At 44.5% G+C, this 20,639-nt stretch overlaps 1 protein-coding gene across 4 annotated transcripts in view; it reads left to right on the top strand.

Moving 5' to 3' along the window:
- The window catches only part of fhip1aa (FHF complex subunit HOOK interacting protein 1Aa), a 196,706-nt gene that overhangs the window by 130,886 nt on the left and 45,181 nt on the right, over nt 1–20,639 (top strand). For all 4 annotated transcript variants that reach the window (XM_068041066.1, XM_068041076.1, XM_068041094.1 and 1 more), the window contains 3 exons: nt 2,572–2,730; nt 7,034–7,120; nt 19,936–20,103. In XM_068041066.1, coding sequence (XP_067897167.1) covers nt 2,572–2,730; nt 7,034–7,120; nt 19,936–20,103 — 414 coding nt within the window. The remainder of the gene's footprint in view (nt 1–2,571; nt 2,731–7,033; nt 7,121–19,935; nt 20,104–20,639) is intronic.

The following is a 20,639-nucleotide window of genomic DNA, read 5'->3' as shown; positions in this document are numbered from 1 at the left end:
CACACACACACACACACACACATTGCTTAACCAGGAAAATAAAAGGGATGTTTGTTTATAGCTGTTACAAAGAAAACAGAAGGAAAAAAAAAACACAGGCTGAAAAGAAGATATGGAAAGATGTCCTTTGTTTTGGTTTGGCGTCCCAAATTCAAATAGACAGTTGTCACTGGGGTCCTCCTAGAACAGTTCTTTCCAGACGATGTTGAAGATCAGTTTGGGTAGGCTTTCCAAGAGATGCAGCGACAAAGGCTTCAAATAAGTCTTACAGCAGAAATGCAGCAACAAGATTTCCGTTCCCACACATTCGATACTCAGGGTTTCTTCAAACATACAGGGTTTCTTCAAATACAGGAGGAAATAGGAATCTGACACACTGTATGCAAGACTTTTTAGTAGAGAGAGAGAGATCAGCTGTGTCTTATTTGGCAGGCAAAAACCAACTGTCTGTTCTAACAGTTCAAACTAAAACTCAAAACATTCCAGAAGTCAAGCCTCCAGACATCCTGTAAATCTTGAGCTGTCACTACTTTGTAAACATCTCCCCAAGTCAAAAACAGCCCCTACTGGGTGATTAAGCACAGATAGGTGCCTTCCAGTAAGACTTGTTTACGAGACAAATCCAGGAACCTTCTGGTGACTTCTTTTTAAAAAAAAAACAAACCCACAGATTTCAGCAATCCCTTCAAGATTCCATATGAATCAGTGTCCATAATTCAACTATAAGTACTTAAACATATTTTACAAAAGAAATAGAAGCAAACTGGTGACAACTTTGTATTCCTTGTACAAGTACATCCAAGTCCCTCTGAATATCAACATTTATAAGTTTCACGTCTTTCAAAAAAATTCTGCTTTTCTATTTTTACTATCAAAATGAATAACCTTACACTTCCCCACATTTTACTCCATCTGCCACCTTGTGTATCGTCAGCAAACTTAGATACATTACTCTCTGTCTCTTTGTCTAAGTCATTAATATGGATTGTAAATAGCTGAGGCCCTAGCAGAGATCCTTGCGGCATGCCACTAGTTACAGCCTGCCAACTTGAAAATACCCGAAGGTTCTGTATATTGCAATAATCTTGAATTTCTGTATTTAATAGAAATGCAGGTTTTTAAAATAATGTTGTGGTATTTTGAGGCTTTGTAATCATTGACCTGTTATTGATTTGAAAATAAGTTAAAAACATAATGGGGGATAAATTGGTTTGTGCCTTTTTGAGGGTGTGAACTAGCTAATACACACATTGCCTGAAGAGGCTAGCCTGAGAGCCACCCGAAATTGGTCCTCAGGCCTCATCTAAATATTGCAGGTGAGCTTCCATGTTGAGGTATCCAATTTTGGGCCACCAGCCTTGGATGCAGCAGGCCTCCTCTAAGTGCTGGGGGTAGGGGTAGGGATAATGGGGTGGGAGAGATTGATCATGTGCCTGTAGTTGCTCTCAAGAGTGCTGTGGAGCAGGAAGGAGCACTACCACTCCTCCTGGCTCCTCCTCAAATTAAAAAAAAACTTGCTTTTTTGATGGCAATCATATCCACACCTGTAAAACCTGAGTGTAGCAGGCCCAGTGCCTGCTTTGCTCAGTGCAGCCCAATTTCACAGAGGGCTCTTAAAGCAGATATTTGGCCCCTCATTAGCATTTACTAGAGTTCTAATGCTGGTGATAGGTGTTCGCCCCAGACTCTTGAACAATGGCTGGATCCAATATAGAATTGAATGTCTTTCAAGTGTCCTTTGGGGCACATGATGTTGTCTCTGAAGTTGGTCCTTGTTGCACCCATTTTAGTGTCGAAGATGGGCTCCAATTTCTTCCTCAATTAGTTTGAAAATGAATCCTGTCTTTGAGCAAGTCCCGACCTAATTAAAGTATAATTGGAACAAGTGCTGCATAACTTTTTTTTTAAAGACAAAGGAATAGTTGTTTCATTCTGTTGATGACTATAGAACCTACAGGCTCCAATTTGCTTTCATTTCCTTTTTTCTTTTTTCCCCACCCTCTTAAGAATTCTTGTGGGTGCAAAGACACTCAATTAAAGGGGACCCAACCATAATAAGGTAAATGCAATAACATTTGCAAACTGTGAGCACTCGTGGATCAATTGTGAGCATCATATGATAACACCTATATCGAGCCATGGTTGGCAACCCTATTGACAATTTAATACAGGCTTTTGAGTTTAAACTAATTGAGCTGGAAATTGGACCTTGTGTGGGATCCTGAATGCAGGTGCCATGTATTGTGATGATCCAAGAACGTGCCAACTCTTCACAATTCAGTACGAATTTTGGGGAAGAAAGTAGACAGTTGACTGATTCACTATTTATCTCTGGCTTTTTCCAGTTCTGATGAAAGCTTATTGACCTTAACTCTGTTTTCTCCCCAGATGTGCTGCTTGACCTGCTGAGCGTTTCTAGCATTTTCTGTTTTTGTTTCAAATTTCCAGCATCCGCAGTATTTTTCTCGATTCAACATTTGTGTTGTCACATACCGAGAATACTTTAGTGGGATTTTGTTTTCAGGTTCAATGTTTTGATTTCTTCCTCTTACAGTGTTATTTGATCCACAGGTGTTAGCCACAGGGCTGAGTGGCCTCTACTCCTCATTGCCCACTAAACTGGAAGTAAAAACTGACGAATGGCACTACCTGCAGCGAGAGGACTGGATGCACATTCCTGCGCTAGTACAGTTTATGAACTCCCTGGAGTTCTGTAATGCAGTAATACAGGTAAAGACATACATAGCAACATATACAAACACCTGTAAACAGTGCAGGGCACTTGTCTTTCACCTCTTGGACTTGGTCAAATATTTAGACTAGATCAAGTCCCTTGCACTGGTTATATGAATCTTAAGTGAAGTGGGTTCTTGGGCTTCAGCTGAGGTTACATAACAAAATTATTCAGAATTCAGCACTCTGATCGCAATTCTCGCTTCTAATATTTTCCCACTGTTGACCACTTACTAACTCAGTTTAGAGCAGAAAAAAGTTGTTGCCCAAAATTCATCTCTCTCCCCTTTAGGAACATGAAATGTTGACCAAAACCTTGTTCATATTAAAAAAAATAAATTCCAAGCCTATATTGAACCATTTGTAGCTGGAATATATTAAAGGTCTTGTCTATAGTGTACACTACTTGTTGCACTTTAGCTGTCATTCAAGTTGTTATAGTTCAGATATCACATTTAAGCATAGCCTCTGACGAAAATGAGCAATTCCACAGGAGATTTGGCTGGTAACATTACAAGTATGAGTGTGCACGCTGTCTATGGATCACACTTGAGCCACTGTACTTTCTGTTTCATAATTACAGCATCGGATTGGCTCATATTTCTGATTTCTTCCACCTGATTGGTTCATTATGCCAAATTATTAGTTGTGATTTATTTGTATACCAATTTCTCAGCAAGAAAAAGGCAAAACCAAATTGTTCAAAACAAGTTAAGAGATGAATGCAAGGAGTTATTTTTTAGTAAATGATTCTCATCAAAGATTTTTTTACCTTTTTAAATTTGAGAGTCTAGCTTTTGACAAAGCAAATGATTTCAAGATCTGTGCTTTCTTTTGTTGTGCTGAGTGTTCCAAAGCAATTACTTTTACATAAAGACTAACTTGAACAGTTGTTAGCTATTTTGCAATACTGATCCTCAAGCTCTCCCCCTTCAAACCAATACCAGACTCTGAGATCTTCCCTCTGTGCACTGCTGGAGAATTTTAAGATCTTAATCTCCCCAATGCTACAGATGCCATGATCTGCTCCCAAATCAGTATTTGTCAAACCCCCTTCCTATGTTACCAAATCCCAAGATCTTCCCATCTCTATTCTCAAACTTCCCAACATCTCTTGTTGCTTCATTGTTGCCAAAGCCCTGATTCAAATAGTGATGGTTTAGCCTGAATAATGTTTACATGTGGTTTCATATATTAAGATCTGTACAACCTCCTGAAAAAGCTGTGAGTTTTAAGTAAATTGTTGAATTAATTTTTACACACCTTTTTAGACTTGACAAAATATTTTAATTATTTTTTTCAAATGACTGTAAGCTCTTTTAGTTAGTATAAATATTCTGTTTACTTTGCAATTTATGGTGCCTTCCTAGACCGGTACTTGAGAAAAAGCATAATCTGATAGGCAGTCTTACCTCTAGTCTTCAATCTCTCTTGTTTTTCTGTCTCTTACTTTTCAAAGGATATGGGTACAGTGTGGGAAAGTGGCGTTGAGGTAGATGATCAGCCATGATGTAATTGAATGGCTGAGCAGGCTCAATGGGCTGAATGGCCTACTCCTCCTCCTATGTTCCTATGTCCTATTCTTTGTAAGCTCCAAGTGCGCTATCTTACTCCTTGTTCCTCCCAACATCCCCACTGTGTTGAAAGCAACACTAACTGTGCAGATGTAATGAACGGTCACTGACCTGAAACATTAACTCTGTTCTCTCTCCACAGATGCTGCCAGATCTGCTGAGTATTTCCAGCATTTTCTGTTTTTTATTTCAGATTTCCAGCATCTGCAGTATTTTGCTTTTGTCTGATTGTACAATTCAAACCCATTCCTTCCTAGAATTTTTAAATTGTGAAACTCCGAATCTCCTCAGTCATTCTTAAGTACATAAAAAATAGGAGCACACAAGAAGTAGGATCAGGAGTAGGCCATTCAGCTCCTTGAGACTGCCCCGCCATTCAATAAGATCATGGCTGATCTGTCCCAGGCCTCAACTTCTCTTTTGGGCCTGCTCCGCATAACCCTCAACTCCCCGAGATTTCAAAAATCTATCTACCTCCTCCTTAAATACATTTAGTGACCTAGCCTCCATAACTCTCTGAGGCAGAAAATTCCAGAGATTCACCACTCTCTGAGAGAAGAAATTCCTTCGCATCTCAGTTTTAAATGTGTGACCCCTTATTCTGTAACTATGTCCCCTAGTTCGAGATTCCCTCACTAGTGGAAACATATTCTCAACATCTACCCTGTAAAGTCCCCTTAGAATCTTATATGTTTCAATAAGATCACCTCTCATTCTTTTAAACTCCAATGAATAGAGGTCTAACGTGTTCAGCCGTTCTTGATAAGACAACCCCTTCATCCCAGCAATCAGCCTAGTGAACTTTTTCTGAACTGCCTCCAATGCTAGTATATCCTTCCTTTAATACGGGAACCAAAATTGTACCTAGTACTCCAGGTGTGGGCTCACCAACACCCTGTACAGTTGTAACAAGACGTCCCTATATTTAAACTCTAATCCCCTAGCAATAAAGGCCAAAATTCCATTTGCCTTCCTAATTACTTGCTGCACCTGCATGCTAACTTTTTGTGTTTCCTGTACAAGAACACCCAGATCCCTCTGTGCTGCAGTATTTTGTAGTCTTTCTCCATCTAAATAATAATCTGCCTTTTTACTCTTCCTACCAAAGTGGATGGCATCACATTTTCCCACAGTGAACACCATCTGCCAAGTTCTTGCCCACTGACTTAACCTATCTATATCCCTTTGCAGATTCTTTGTGTCCTCATCACAACATGCCTTCCCACCTATTTTTGTATCGTCAGCAAATTTGGATATTCTACACTCTGTCCCTTCCTCCAAGTCATTAATATAGATAGTAAATAGTTGAGGCCCTAGGACCGATCCTTGTGGCACCCCACTAGTTACGGCTTTCCAACCTGAAAAAGACCCACTGATCCTGACTCTCTGCCTTCCGTGTGTTAGCCAATCCTCAATCCGTGCCAACATATTACCCCCAATACCCTAAGCTCCTATTTTGTGTAATAACCTTTTATGTGGCACCTTATCGAAAGCCTTCTGAAAATCCAAATACACTATATCTACTGGTTCCCCTTTATCCACTCTGATTGTTATATCCTCAAAGATTTCGAACAAATTTGTCAAACATGATTTTCCTTTCATAAAACCATGTTGACTCTGTTTGATTACATTATGTTTTTCCAAATGTTCTGCTATTTCTTCCTTAATAATGGACTCTAGCATTTTCCCAATGACAGATGTTAAGCTAACTGGTCTATAGTTTCCTGATATGGCCCATCTGCCTGCTCTGTCATTCAATACGATCATGGCTGATCACTGACCTCAATTCCACTTGCCCGCCTGATTTCCATATCCCTTGATTCCCTGAGAATCCAAAAATCTATCTATCTCAGCCTTGAATATACTCAACGACAGAGCATCCACAGCCCTCTGGGGCAGAAAATTCCAAAGATTCACCACCCTCTGAGTGAAGAAATTTTTCCTCATCTCTGTCCTAAATGATTGACCCCTTATCTATTAAGCCCCTAGTTCAAGACTCCTTATCCAAGGGAAACAGCCTCTCGGTGTCTACCCTGTCAAGCCCTCTTAGAATCTTACCTGTTTCAATGAGATCACTTCCCATTCTTCCAAACTCCAGAGAGTATAGACCTAATCTACTCGACCTCTCATCATAGGACGACCCTCTCATCCCAGGAATCAATCTCGGTGAACCCTCACTGCAGTTACACTAAGTGAAGTATATCCTTCCATAGATAAGGAGACCAAAATCCCTTTGAACATCAACATTTAATAGTTTCCCATTATTTAAAAATTATTCTGCTTTTCTATTCCTATCAAAATGAATAACCTGATATTTCCCCACATTATACACCTTCTGCCATCTTATTGCCCACTCACTTAACCTGTCCATATGTTTTTGCAGACTCTTTGTATCCTCCTCACAGCTTACTGTTCCCCCTAGCTTTGTATCGTCACTAAACTTAGATATATTACTCTCACTCCCTTCATCTAAGTTATCAATATAGATTGTAAATAGCTGAGGCCTTTCTCTTGAAATCTCCATGTTTTTAAAATCCATGAATGTCATGAGCTAAGTGCATTTCCTGATATACCTCACCTCTCGTACTTTTATTGATGTTAGTGGTGTCCTCTGGTGTGGGGCATGGCCCTATTGTTTGGTTTCTCAGCTTAAAGAAAATCTGTTCTATATGATGGATGTTCATTTAACCTTTTGCCTAATTTTGCAACCTGTGCTTCTGATTTAGGTGGCTCATCCCATGATACGCAATCAACTTGTGAACTATATCTACAATGGATTCCTTGTGCCTGTCATGGCTCCTGCACTTCATAAAGTTAGTAGATCGCTTGCTGCAAGTTGCATGGCAAACTGCATAATAATTAATTGTGCTGTATTAGATTTTTGTACACTTGGTGTTTATCTGCAGCCTAATGATGGCACATATGCTTAAAAGTTGGGGGAGTTGTCTTCCATAGGTATTGTAACCTATGTTAGAAGTAGGACTGAATTATGACCCTCCCCATCCAACCTATAATGTGTAAGAACATAACATAAGAAATAGGAGCAGGAATGGACCACACAACCCCTCAATCCTGCTCTGTCATTGAACAAGATCATGTCAGAGCTTCTGCCTCAACTCCATTTTCCCGCTTGCTCTCCATATCCCTTGTTTTCCTGAGTGACCAAAAATCTGTCTATCTCAACCTTAAAGATACTCAACAATGGAGCATCCACAACTCTCCAAAGATTCCCAGTCCTTCAAGTGAAGAAATCTCTCATCTCAGTCCTAAATGATCAGTCTCTTATCCTGAGACTATGCCACCATGTTCTAGATTCCCACAGCCAGGGGAAAGAACCTCACAGTTTCTGCCCTGTCAAGCCCCTTCAGAATCTTGTATGCTTCAATAAGATCACCTCTCATACTTCTAAACTCCAGAGAATATAGACCCAATTTACTCAGCCTCTCATCATTGGACAAATCTCTCATGCCAGGAATCAATCTAGTGAACCTTTGTTGTACCGCCTCAAGATGCAGGAAAAAGTACACCCCAGAATTGGCGGTACAGGGAAAGGTGACTGCCAGCACCCACAGAACTGGACTGCAGCAAGGATATGTCCTTCTGAGGAGTAAGCTTTTGATCATAAACCAAAAATAAAAATCTCTCCTGATGTCTCAGAACTAGATGAACACTCGAGCTATACAGACCTGGAAGTACCCACATTCTATCTCTGGTTTGTATTGAGATTTTGAGACAACAATTTACATTTATATAACACCTTTTATGTAATAAAACACCCCAAGGCACTTCACAGGAAAGTTATAAAGACACTTAAGGAGATATTAGGGTTGATGGCCAAAAACCTGCTCAAAGAGGTAGGTTTTAAAGAGTGTCCTGAGGAAAGAGAGGTAAAGAGGCGGGGAGGCTTTGCAAGGGAACTCCAAAGCCAATGGCCTAAGCAGCTGAAGGCAAGGCCACCAATGGTGGAGTGATTAAAATTGGAGATGCTCAAGAGGCCAGAATTAGAGCATAGCTACCCGACCCGAACATGTGTCGGGTTAGGGTTGGCTCGCTCTTCTGGGTCAGGCATTTGGGCTCGGGTCGGGCTGGGTCAGACACAGTGGAAGTGCTGTCTTTTGGTCAGGAAGTAAGAGTAAGCATCATTAATTTCCGGTAGTCGGGTCGGGTTGGGCGTGGGAGAAGACCAAAGGACTTGGGCCTGGGTCGGGTTAGGGTTAGATGTGGTCAGGTCGGGTTTAAATTGTATACCCAAGCAGGCCTTTAGCCAGAATTAGAGGAGCACAGATATCTTGGAGGTTTGTGGGGCTGGAGGAGATTGCAGAGATAAGGAGGGGCGAGGCCATGGAGGGATTTGAAAACAATGAAATGTGGATATTTCCTTTCTGTACAGATGTTGCATGATTTAATGAGTACGTACAGAATTTTCTGTTTATTTTTTCAGATTTCCATCATTTTTTTCAATGTTTCACAGTTGTGTTCTGGAAGTATGTTCTAGTGAGGGGGTTACTGTAGGAGATTATAAGAGTATGTTTTCTTTCTGCTCTCTTGGTTCAGAACAAGCAGGACTGGCTATAAAAGGCAAAGAATCCCCTATGGTGATCCTTGGCCATGTATTACCTTCCAGATGGCCTTTCAAACTAAACTAAAGTGCTCTTGCAGAAAATGTGTGAGAGCTTAATTTAAATATGGAATTGAAATTAATAGCTTTCTAATGAGCTCAAGGTAAGTATGCTATGCTCAGTTTGCCTGTGTAACATGGTGCCACGTGTCTTGTAGCCACTCATCAAACCCTTCTTAAAGGGTTATTTGCTGGATTTGTTCCGGGAGCATTTTTGACTGTGGAATCTAACTTTAGATCTTTGAGAATTGGATTTGTGATATTTTGTTTCTTGCTGAATGTTTGTTTGTGTTAAGTATTTGTATTTCTGGATTTTTGGCAGCAAGAATTTTGAAAGCTACGATTAAAAAATAAGGATACAGGTATTCCTCAGGATAGTTCCATATCTTTTGATTTTGGAGGGGGTGACAGGTAGACTGTGAGGCAGGGGTTTTTTTGCACTAAAGGCAGCCCACATCTACTCTTCTCTATACAGCATGTTTCCCTGGGACTGTCCAGGAAAATCTATCTTGACAGGTTTGTGTTATCAGGAAGGCACTGGTGGAGTTGTACTATCCAGAGGAATCTGACCTGATGACAATCCCCAGTTATGAGTCAGCATCACCTGTAGCAGTCAAGACCATCACAGCTTTGAACATGTATTCCTCAGGCTCATTCTAATACATTAGACATCAGCAATGTCAGTCACTCCACACTGTGCAAATACACCAATCAGGATCTAGATTGTTACTTTGATGGTGCGCCGAGTAAGTATAGCATTAGTATATGTGAACATTCATGGGGTACCTCTGCTTTGTGAAGGAGCTCTTTTACTGAGGGCTTTGCTGCAGATGATCCAGGACTTGCCATGTGCTCCATCTTGGTCTGCAGTTCAGCTAAATAGTCATGCCCCACTGTAGACAGTGCACTCCTCCCAAGCGACTGCATTAAACATTAGTGCTCAGATGGAGGCCGTCTTTAAGTTGTGGACCCATGAGGTCAGAATCCTAGGGCTTTGGTTGAGGAAGGGTGCCCGCTGGCCCTTGGGTTCACAGCTTCCTGTCCTCCTTTGCCACTGCCATATCTCTTCCCTATGCTATGATTTACATTAAGTAAATCCTCACAATGCCAAGTTAAATCCCCTGGGGTGGATGTACCGGGGTGGTGGTTGTGACAGGTGAAGTGAATAGGACCAGGTGCAGTGAGGTGCTAACTTGTTCCATATGGGTTCTTGTGAGTCACCGACAGAAATTGAAGAAGGACGCATCTTAAAATATTGGCTGCAAGGTATCTGCAAACAGGACCACAAGAATAATTTTAGTAGCCTCCACTGCCAGTGGGGAGACTTGCTAATGGCAAATGCAGGCTAGAATAAAAGGATTATAGGCCACATTTTAACTCCACCCATCTGGCAGAAACTGGGTAGGAGAGCAATTAAAAGAGAGCAGTCATTTGCCCCCTCTGATCCTGCTATGTTCCAATGTTAACTGGTCTTTTGAGCAGGCGAATGGGACACCACAGGAAGGCCGACGGTTCTTCTTTAAGTATGAAGATCAGGTCCAATAATGAATGTCATTGGAACCTGACAGCAATATTATTCAGAGGCCTGAGCAGGGGAGGACTGATGGTTGCTTTGTGAGGTCAGACCTGCTTGGAGGTGGATTCTGGGCCATCACCAAGACCAGCTATTTCCACCTCTATAACATCACCTGACTCTACCCCTGCCTCAACTGATCTGCTGCTGAAACCCTTTCTTACCTCCAGACTTGACTATTCCAATGCACCTCCGGTTGGCCTCCATAAGCTCTGCTCTCCATAAACTTGAGCTCATCCCAAACTCTCTCGCCCATAAGTTAACTCTGTTACGGCCAACTGAGGAGGGGGGTCACAGTCGCCCCCTTGCCCTTCCTCTTATTTGTCCGCAACAGTGTTTATTTCTAATCTAACATTGGTTGTGCTTACCACCTCTATGAGTGTTTTAACTTTTTCTTTTACGGTGATCATGAAAGAACCAATCAGACAGGTTTTCTTGAGTTTAAACACGAAAGAGGTAAGTTTATTAGACTTAACAATCTAAACCAGATTTAATAATAAATACACTACACATTCACAGGAGAATCACACACACACAAATAGACTACAGAGGGAAAAATAATTTGATGGTTGGATTAAAGCCCAGAATAAATAAAAGTTAAATACAGAGTCTGAGGCTGAATGATTCGCTGGTCTTCTAACTGTATTTGTATTCTTGAAGTCTTAGTTGGTCAAGCTGCACTTTGTGGTTGGCCTGCTTTGCTCAGGATTTTCTTGAAGGCAGAATTGCAGTTGGTTCTCTTCCCCGGTCTCTGGCTGTAGCAGTCTGTAGGCTTGGAGGGTCCACAGTCACAGACGGTTTCCAACTTGATGTTTTCTGGAGAGAGAGAGAGAGAAAGGGAAGCAAGCAGCCTTCTGCTGCATACACTGAGTCACTGCTTGTCTCTTTGTCCAAGGGATCGACAGATGGTCACATGGCTGCTTCAGGTTTTCTGGAACCTCCTAATGAAACTCAAGGTTAGGAATTGGCTCCACAGGCCCCCAGATGCCAGTTTACACATGGAAGGGGTTCTCTTTCAAAATCAGTGGGCTGAATTTTACAGGTCCTCGACCCGCGTCGGGGGGTCGTGGCAGGGGAGGCCGGAAAATGCCTCTGGGAGAGGCCCGCCATGCACCCCGACGCCAGGAAGGCCCAGCCCAGCCCCATATTGCTGGAGGCGGCGAGGCTTTGTGGCAGCCCCCCCGCTGCTCGGCGATGGGAGGCCAATTTAAATATACAAAGAGTTACTTACCTTGCCACTTTATGCATCCGCTGCGACTTCTCAAACACATTCGAATATTCAGGTGAATGGGCGTCTCTCACATGCCTTCCTGTTCCCGACTGATAAAAGTCGGCAGGACCTAAGTTGCAGTGATTGGAGCTAGTGAAGGTTAGTGTGGCAAGACGGGTCTCAGCTCTGCATTGGTCTAGGGAGGTGGGAGGGGGATGGTATTACTGGGGGTTCAACTCTGCACGCATGTAGGGAGGTGGGAGGGGGATGGTATTACCAGGGGCACAACTCTGCATTCATGTAGGGAGATGGGAGGGGGATGGTATTACCAGGGGCACAACTCTGCATTTATGAAGGGAGCTGGGAGGGGGATGGTATTACCAGGGGCACAACTCTGCAGTCATGTAGGGAGGTGGGAGGGGGATGGTATTAACAGGGGCACAACTCTGCAGTCATGTAGGGAGGTGGGTGGGGGATGGTATTAACAGGGCCACAACTCTGTATTGGTATAGGGAGGTGGAAGGGGGTTGGTATTACCTGGTATTACAATTCTGCAAGCCTGTAGGAAGGCACCGTGTACCCTCCCTCCAGAAAGGGGGGCACTCTGCACCCTTGAATGTTTGTGGGAGTGAAGGAACAATGTCACTCCAGGAACCCTTTGTGTGGGGCTGGGGCCACAAATGGTAGGCGGTTAAAGGTAATGCGGCTGGTAGGCCAATCAATGCAACTGCAACAATCTGAATGCGATCATGCTGCCCCACTCTTAGTGAAAGCTAAGAAGTGCAATGCCATGCCACACCACATAGTTGATGCATAAAAGCACCTGATGTACCAATCAACCATCATTCTTTGCCCTGTTAGGCGCCTTTGAAGTACTGAAGGAACTGAGTTTAATGGCAACTTGGAGATGGGGATGGTACACCTTTGTATTCATTGATCCGCTTGTCGTGAGGAGCCATATGCGCCCCAGGCAGAACCAAGAGGCAGGTTCAGCCCATGTGGAAGCCCCCGGTGGTGAGCAGTAGCAGCCCCCAAGGAGAACTCACCACTACAGAACATCACGCATCTACAGATCCTGCATGACATACCTGCAGATGTCTGAGCGCCAGTGTCAGAGGTGACTGCGGATGTCAAGAGAGGTGGTGACACATCTCTGTGTCCTGCTGAACGATGACTTGCAGCCGATTGGTTTTGGTGGACATCCAGTACCTGTGGCCCTTAAGGTGACAGTGGCTCTTAACTTCTACACCTCTGCATCATTTCAGGGACCCACTGGTGACCGATGTGGGGTGACACTATCAGCAGTGTACTGCTGTATCAGGGAGGTCACCGATGCCTTGTACTGGAGGTCCGATGATTATGTCCGCTTCAGGACGGACCCTGAGAGCCAGGCCCAGAGGGCCATCGGAGTTGGCTCCATCGAGGGATTCCCACAGGTGCAAGGAGTCATAGACTGCACCCATCAAGGCAGGCAACCAGCTGCTTACCTCAACCGAAATGGCTTCCACTCGCTCAACATGCAGCTAGTATGTGATCACTGTAAGCGCTTTATGCAAATCTGTGCCTGCTATCCAGGCAGCTGCCATGACGGCTTAATCCTGTACCAGTCCTAGGTGCCCTTGCTGTTCACTTAACTGGCTCACATCGAGGGGTGGCTTCTTGAAGACCAGGGCTACCCCTTGCAGACATGGCGCCTGAGGGCGGTGAGAAACCCCACCAGTGATGCAGAGGAGAGATATAATACCTGCCATGGCACAACATGAGCCACCATTGAGCAGGTGATCGGCATGCTGAAAATGCGCTTCTGCTGCCTGGATAGATCAGGTGGTGCCCTGCAGTACGAACTGGAAAGGGTAGCTCACATAGTTGCTGTTTACTGTGCTCTGCACAATTCCACACTAAGTAGGAGATAGTAAGAGAGAGGTCTTGCAGGATGAGGAGAGACGTGAGCAGTACTCATCCTCGGATGATGAGGACACAGAGGACTTACAGAAGCATGGGAGGACAGAGGGCATCCAGGCAGTGCATGCAGGGTGAGCAGCAGGCAAGGGATGCATGACAACATCTTATTGATCCATGGTTCTCCACGCCATAAAGACCACCATGTGCTCTGAACACCACACAGCACCCTCGTTCACCTGTTTTGCAGCAGTCTGCATCTACAATACCTTTGTTGCCACCATTATTGGCAGCAGCAGACTGAGCCATCGTCCATGCTACTGCATCCGTGGAGATACACATAAGTAATGCTGGCATGGCAATGTTATTCCATACATTGGCAGTTCTGAAAGGCCGGTGATGTAATGGGAGGAGACAAGATCAGTACATGCTGGCACACGTCATTCATACAGTAAAAACGACACACATGTTAGTGAAGAACATTTTAGTGATTTAACTTTTTACATTGTTATGGCACCCGTGCATTCCCATTTGTGTCAGTGTGTTTTTTGAAACACTTGCGGGTGCTCCTTCATGGTGCCACCTCTACACTAGTAGCCTGACTGGAGGAAGGCTGCTGATCTGATTGCCCTTTGGCTGTGGATGACTTTGGCGGTTGTCCTCTGTGTGCACACAAGCCCTGGAAGGCCCTGGTTGGCTGGGGGAATCCTGCATCAGTACAGAACTCTCCTCAGACAATGTGGCTGCTGGAGCTTGACTCACAGGTGGAGGGGCCAGCGTCCACATTGGAATGACCTTGAGGGGGGACCCCAGATATGGCGTGCAGGCTCGCCGCCTCCATCGCGGGACTAGTTTGAACCCCTCTGCTCTCCTGGGAAGGACTAGGGGTAAGGACAGTCTCCATACCCCTGGTCCCTCTCTCGCTTAGCCACTGCAGTGTGGATCTCATGGCCGCGGTGAGGGTTTGCAGGTCAGCGCGAAGCAATGGAATCTGGCTCTCCATGAGGGCCATCGTCCTCTCCATGGATGAAGCCATGCACTCAAATGCCTGGGAACCTGGCAGCTGTCATGGCCTGGATAGACACCCCCAACATCCGCTCAAGACTACGCACGGCCTGTGGCATTTCCACCAGATGTTGCCATGACTGCTGCTGCAGCTCCAGTATGCCCTGTACTGTCATCAACAGAGGGTCATCAGCAGCCTGGGGCTCAGCATGGGCCTAGCCATGAGGTGAGTGTAACTGCGCTGGTGGAAGGTGCAGGAGTGTCATTGGATGCTGTGTCCTTTGAGGATGTCTCTTCCTCTGAGGTACAGGTGGAGTCCTGGGCTGGCAGGTTGGATCCGGAGCGATGACCTGCAAGATACAATAAGAAGAGCACAGTGTCATTCTTTATGGTGTGCACGTAATGATTATGACAACTGTTACAACCAGGTGAGAAAGGGGTCTAGAGTTCCCTTTCAGCCTTCACCAGGTCTTTGCCTTTGCTCCGTGACCTTTTGGTCAGCTATGCGGCCTGGTCCAATCTAGACTTCCTTTGTTACCTCTTGCCCCACCCCCACCTCACTTGCTTATAACCTGTGACCTTTCTAATATTTGTCAGTTCCGATGAAGGGTCACTGACCCAAAACGTTAACTCTGCTTCTCTTTCCACAGATGCTGCCAGACCTGCTGAGTGGTTCCAGCATTTCTTGTTTTTATTACTGTAACAGGGTTTAATTTTAAACACATCTTGTTTTTAGCTGCCCCTTGTTGAATCCTTGCTCACCGCTTTCCAATTATAAGGCAAAGAAACCAGCACAAACAGGCTTTCTTAGGTTTAAAGAAGAAAAGTTGAAATTTATTAAACTGAAACTGAAACTCTAATTCGGTTAACGCCTACGGATACACTACGCGCCCACGCTCGCATGCATACGCGATACATACATGCAAAGAGACAGAAAGAAAACAGAAGAAATAAAGTGGAAACATTTGAGGCAATATGTGAGGAGGTTTTTTTTGTTACAGTTCTTCGAGCTCATTGTAGAGTCCTTGATTGTAGGTAGATCTTGCTTTTCGTTGGGGCCCAGTATTCTTCTTAAACCTTATTCGCTGCAGGAGACTTTTCTGTCTTGGGGTTCATGTGTCTTCAGTGGATTTGGAGTTCCATGAGAAAGAGATGGGAACAGGCAGACAGACAGGAGGTCTTCTTCAGTCGAGGAGCATTCTGCTTTCTGCAGGCTCTCAGTTCAAACTGTACAATTCAGAAACCCCCAGGTTGCCAAGCAGGTTAGTCATGTGACTAACTGGTCTGACCACGTCTTGACTCTGTATTGTATCATCTTAGCAGGGAATGGAATGCGCTTCCCTGCCTTCAATGTCTGTTAGTATGTAAATGTTTTTTTCCAGCCAAGGTCTGGCAGTCCTTGTAACAGGCCTTCTCTTCTTCCCAGCAACAATTTGAAGTTTAATGTCCATGTGGCGAAATTAATATGCCTCATTCTTGGCAGGTGGGGGCCTGCATGACACAACATTGTCTCAAATAATAAGATTTTCACTGTAATCATTGTATATATCAAATGGCTGTTTGTTCACCAAGCTCAACGTCACCAACGGAACGTTCCACATGGATTTCAGCCACTTCCACGGCCTCCTCCTCAGCCTGTGTCAGTGGGCGTACATCTGGCACTCCTCCACCAGTCCTGTTTGCCTCCTGCGCATTGTGCACCCTCTTTGCCTGGAGGAGCAAGAAGGCAGGTATTGAGCATTGCAAAGCAACAACATGACACATGTCACAACAGGGGTTCTGGGCTCAAAAGTGGGGGAGGCTCAGTCTGCAGTACTGAATGAGCCTATCATGTAGATGCCATGCTCTGAGCAGCAGACAAGGGTGAGTTCTTTCACACATGCATCCATTCATGTAACGTCATTCCTCCCTGCCCGACCTCCCTGTCTTTGGCATAGCAGTGGCTCTCTGTGGGGACACCCAGGTTCAGTGGAGCCATGCAACAAAGTGCCACTACCTTTGTGGAGTGCAAGAGATCATTTAACCTCTTGTGGCACTGCACCCAGTTCCAGCGAATGGCCCCAAGGCTACTACCGTCCTCTGCCACCTCCACCCAGGCTTGCTTGGTCAGGCGGGAGGGCCTTTTCTTACCATCGCTGGGGAACAGGACCTCCCACTCCCTTGCCTGCACAGTCTGGAGGAGATGAGCAGGAAGGCATCGCTGAACCGTGGGGCCACCCTGGATTGTGCCTCTGACATCTTCTGGAAGTCACAGGGTGTTGTTGGCAAGACCATTTCTGTGCCTTTTTTGTTGTGTAGCAGCACACAGAATGGTTTTATTTCCGTTTTTCACTTAATGCAGGGCTGGCTGCCATTTAAATATGGCGCCAGCACCTGCCTTCCTGTCAGCTGACACCATTCACAGCGGCGTCAAGCCCGCCCCCTCCACATCATGGGGGGTGGGGGCGCGCAATGCGGGCATGTTAAAATATCGTGGTGGCTCTGCAACTTGCCCGCATGGGTGGGCCGCCATTTTTTTTCGCTCACCGCTGATATTGACGGCAGGCTTATAAAATCTAGTCCAATGTGTTAGGATTGCCTTGACTGCCATACTAATGAAGCCATTCTAGGTAATTCAATCACTTAGAGCAAGCCATTGTTCTGGGTCCATGCTGCTCAAACCTCTGGCTCCAGGTGGATCTTTTGAATATGAAAAGGTGTTTCAGATACAAATTGTGGTGGCCATCTTGGCTGCTAGTTCTTATTTTAAAGTTAACTGCAAGCTTTTCTCCATTAAAAGTCTAATGTAAGTTTCCAACCAATGAAATTAATATTTCTCATTTGACATAAAGAGTTTTCTTGACAACTCACACCAAGTCTTGGTCACCCATCATACCTGTGCTCGCTGGCCTACATGGGCTCTTGGTCTGGCAACACCTCCGTGTCAAAATTCTCACCCTTGTTTTCAAATTCCTCCATAGCTTTGCCCCCTCCCTATCTCTAATCTCCTCTGGTCTTACTAGTCTCCGAGATCTCTATGTTCCTCCTATTCTGACCATTTGTGCATCCCCGATTTTAATCTTTCCACGACTGGTGGCTGTGCCTTCAGCTGCCTAGACCCTCAGGTCTGCAATTCACCCCCTAAACCTTTCTGTCTCTTCACCTCTTCTGTTAAGGCACTCATTTAAACATACCTCTTGAACCAAGCTGTCCTAATCTCTCCTTATGTGGTTCAGTGTCAAACTTTGTTTGATAACGGTCCTGTAAAGCACCTTGGGACATTTTGCTACATTAAAGGCACTACATAAATAAAGGTTGTCCTTGTTGAGACTGGAGAATGGGCAATGGAGGCTCAGGAGAGAAAGGGTATGGGATCTTGGGGGAGATAAGGAAATAGGGAGGGGGAGATAAGGAAATAGGGAGGGGGAGTTTGTGGGACAGAACAGGCTTGATGGTCGAGGGGGTGGGGGTTGGGCAAGGGCATCAGTATTTCCCACACAACTGGGAGCTGCAGCAACCTGGTGAGTGAGAGAGTAGCAGCCAGTAAAGGAGTGAATGAGACCTGGGGACCTTATTGTGGGTAAATAGTGATCATTTCCATTGGTGGTCAAATGAGGAACTAGGGAACAGAGACCAAGTATTCTCACTAGCAGAACCAAGAGGGAAAAGGAGGAGGCACGTTCTTAAATTGAGAGCTATTATACCTTGTATTATTGTGGTAGAGAGTAACATTTAATTTAAAAGGGAAGGGATAAATAGTTGAAAAGAAGAAATGTAAAAAGATCTTTGGTGGGGGTGGAATGGGATTAGAGGGGAGAGCACCAACACCAGGGGCCGACTGGCCGCCTCCTGCACTGTAATTCTATGAAAATGTTCCTTTATTGAATCTGAGGTGTGTTGTGTAGGACAAAGTAACCCACTGAGCCCACTGCCCTATGTAGGAATACTTGGTTTGGTTCATGCCAGTCTGCGACTCCCAGCTTTGACATGTGAAGTCCAAATGCCAATCAGCTGTGACTGAGGTTCCCAGTTCAGAATTGTCACAACTGGAGATCAAGGTAATGGGGAGAGAGATGGGCCTGTTAAAACTGACCATACCTCGTGCAGTGCAGGGGGACTCTTGCTGTGATTTCAGTGTGAATATCGGCTGGTTGTAGGATTTCTACTAGTTATAGGTTGGATATCGAGGCATTACACCCATTACTACCAGTTACATTGAGACTATCTGTGTATTACTATAGGTTATGAGGGGAATCTGAGTGTTACCACTTTATTGTTAGTTATCAGTGCAATTTCAGTGAGTTACCACCAGTAATTAGTGGAATGAAAGTCCCTTCCACATCCTGCTTTCCCTCTGTAAATCGCTTCCCCGCCCCGCTTTCCCCTCTTGGTCACCCCCGCAACACTATATTTGATGTTTGAAGAGTGCAGAATAATATCCAGGTCACCAATGAGTGTGTGTATGTGTATTAACATGTATCATGCAGCTAGGTTTTGCTGGGCTTGTTCTGTACACTCACCTAATGCAACAATAGTTCTAGCTTTATGTTACAGTTAGAAAGTATGCATATGAAGTGACAGCTGTACGGTTGTCTCAGTGCCCAGTGTCCCCAGTTAATGTTCCAGGTTAATGGAAAACTGGTATGCAAACTTCACTTATCGATCTGTACAGGGAAATAATTTGGAGGATTTTCTTATGTTTTTTTCATCTGCTTTCAGGCTTTCTGGATGTTTGTCAACACCGTAACTCTCTCTTTGTATGATCTCCTCCCATGCAGTCGAAATAGCTCTGTTGTGGGAAATAATCTTCCTGTAACAACAGGGTAAATCTCCTCTGGCCCACTTTGTTTAGCAGTAACTACTTGGATAATATATCCGTATGTTTCTGGCATATTGAGAGGCTTGTGCAATAGTAAACCATATTTCTCAGGTTCTCCATTTTGTTTCACTTCAGTTGAACTTGAGAGAAAAATATTTCCCAGATTTTGAATGACAAAACTTGCGTGTGCTGTTTGCGCTACAATGACGCCTGGTTGTTCAATGGTTGGGCACACACTGGGGTACATTTCGATTTTACGTGTGTTGGTGTAAAACTGGTGATAGCAAATCAGTGGCCCAATTTACATCTCACCTGATTTTCTTTTTCCCAGTGACTTCCATGGAAGTGTAAATTGGGAGATGTGGGAAATGGACTGCTGATTTACTATTGCCTGTTTTACACAATCGCACAAAGTCAAATCTTACCCCATTGAGCTAAGCAGATTGCCGGCAGTTCAGAGGTACACTGCAAGCACTGTACTTTCCTCTCTCATTACTACTGACGTGACATTTCTGTTCCTTTCAGTTGACCGTGGAAGAAGTTATGACTACGACAGCATACTTGGATCTGTTCCTCCGCAGCATCTCAGAGCCCTCGCTGTTGCAGACCTTCCTGAGTTTCATTCTGCTGCATGAGCATGAAAAAGTGCCGATTCTAGATACGCTTGTCAGCAGAATTAACACCCCCTTTCGGGTAAGGTTACTTTTTACTTTGACCTAACTGTGCTGTTGATTTACAATCTTGGCACATGGTAACCAGCTGTTTTCCCCTCTTCCAATGCAATTGTTTGAGAACGTGCACACAAAAATGCAGTAAAAATGTCGCTTGAGGAACACTGACCTAAATTAATAAAGGGAAGTCCATAATTCTCAAGCAGCAAGTTCACAAGTTCTATCACTGATCTGTTAGATGTTTTAGTGCTGGAGTGGGAGTGGGACTGCACCATTGGCTTGAGTGTGCCTGGGCTAAGTAAGGGAAAAATCAGCCAGGGTTCTCATCCCCGATTGTGCACTGGAATCACAGTGATAGCACCCTGTGCAAGACAGTGTGGGGAGGAGATTTCCTATAGTTGTTAACGCATTCTTAAAAGAAATAATGATCAGTGACACACAGGCTCCAGAAATTCCTGGAAACACTCAGCATGTGAGGTCGCATCTGTGAAGGGAGAAACAACGCTGAAGTTTCAGGTTGATGATGTTTTGTCAGAACTGGAAGATGTTAGAGACTAT

Source organism: Heterodontus francisci, chromosome 1 (genome assembly GCF_036365525.1).
Source record: "Heterodontus francisci isolate sHetFra1 chromosome 1, sHetFra1.hap1, whole genome shotgun sequence".
Taxonomy (NCBI): Eukaryota; Metazoa; Chordata; class Chondrichthyes; order Heterodontiformes; family Heterodontidae; genus Heterodontus; species Heterodontus francisci.
The sequence above is the reverse complement of the archived record's forward strand: the minus strand, read 5'-3'. Positions and strand labels throughout refer to the sequence as shown.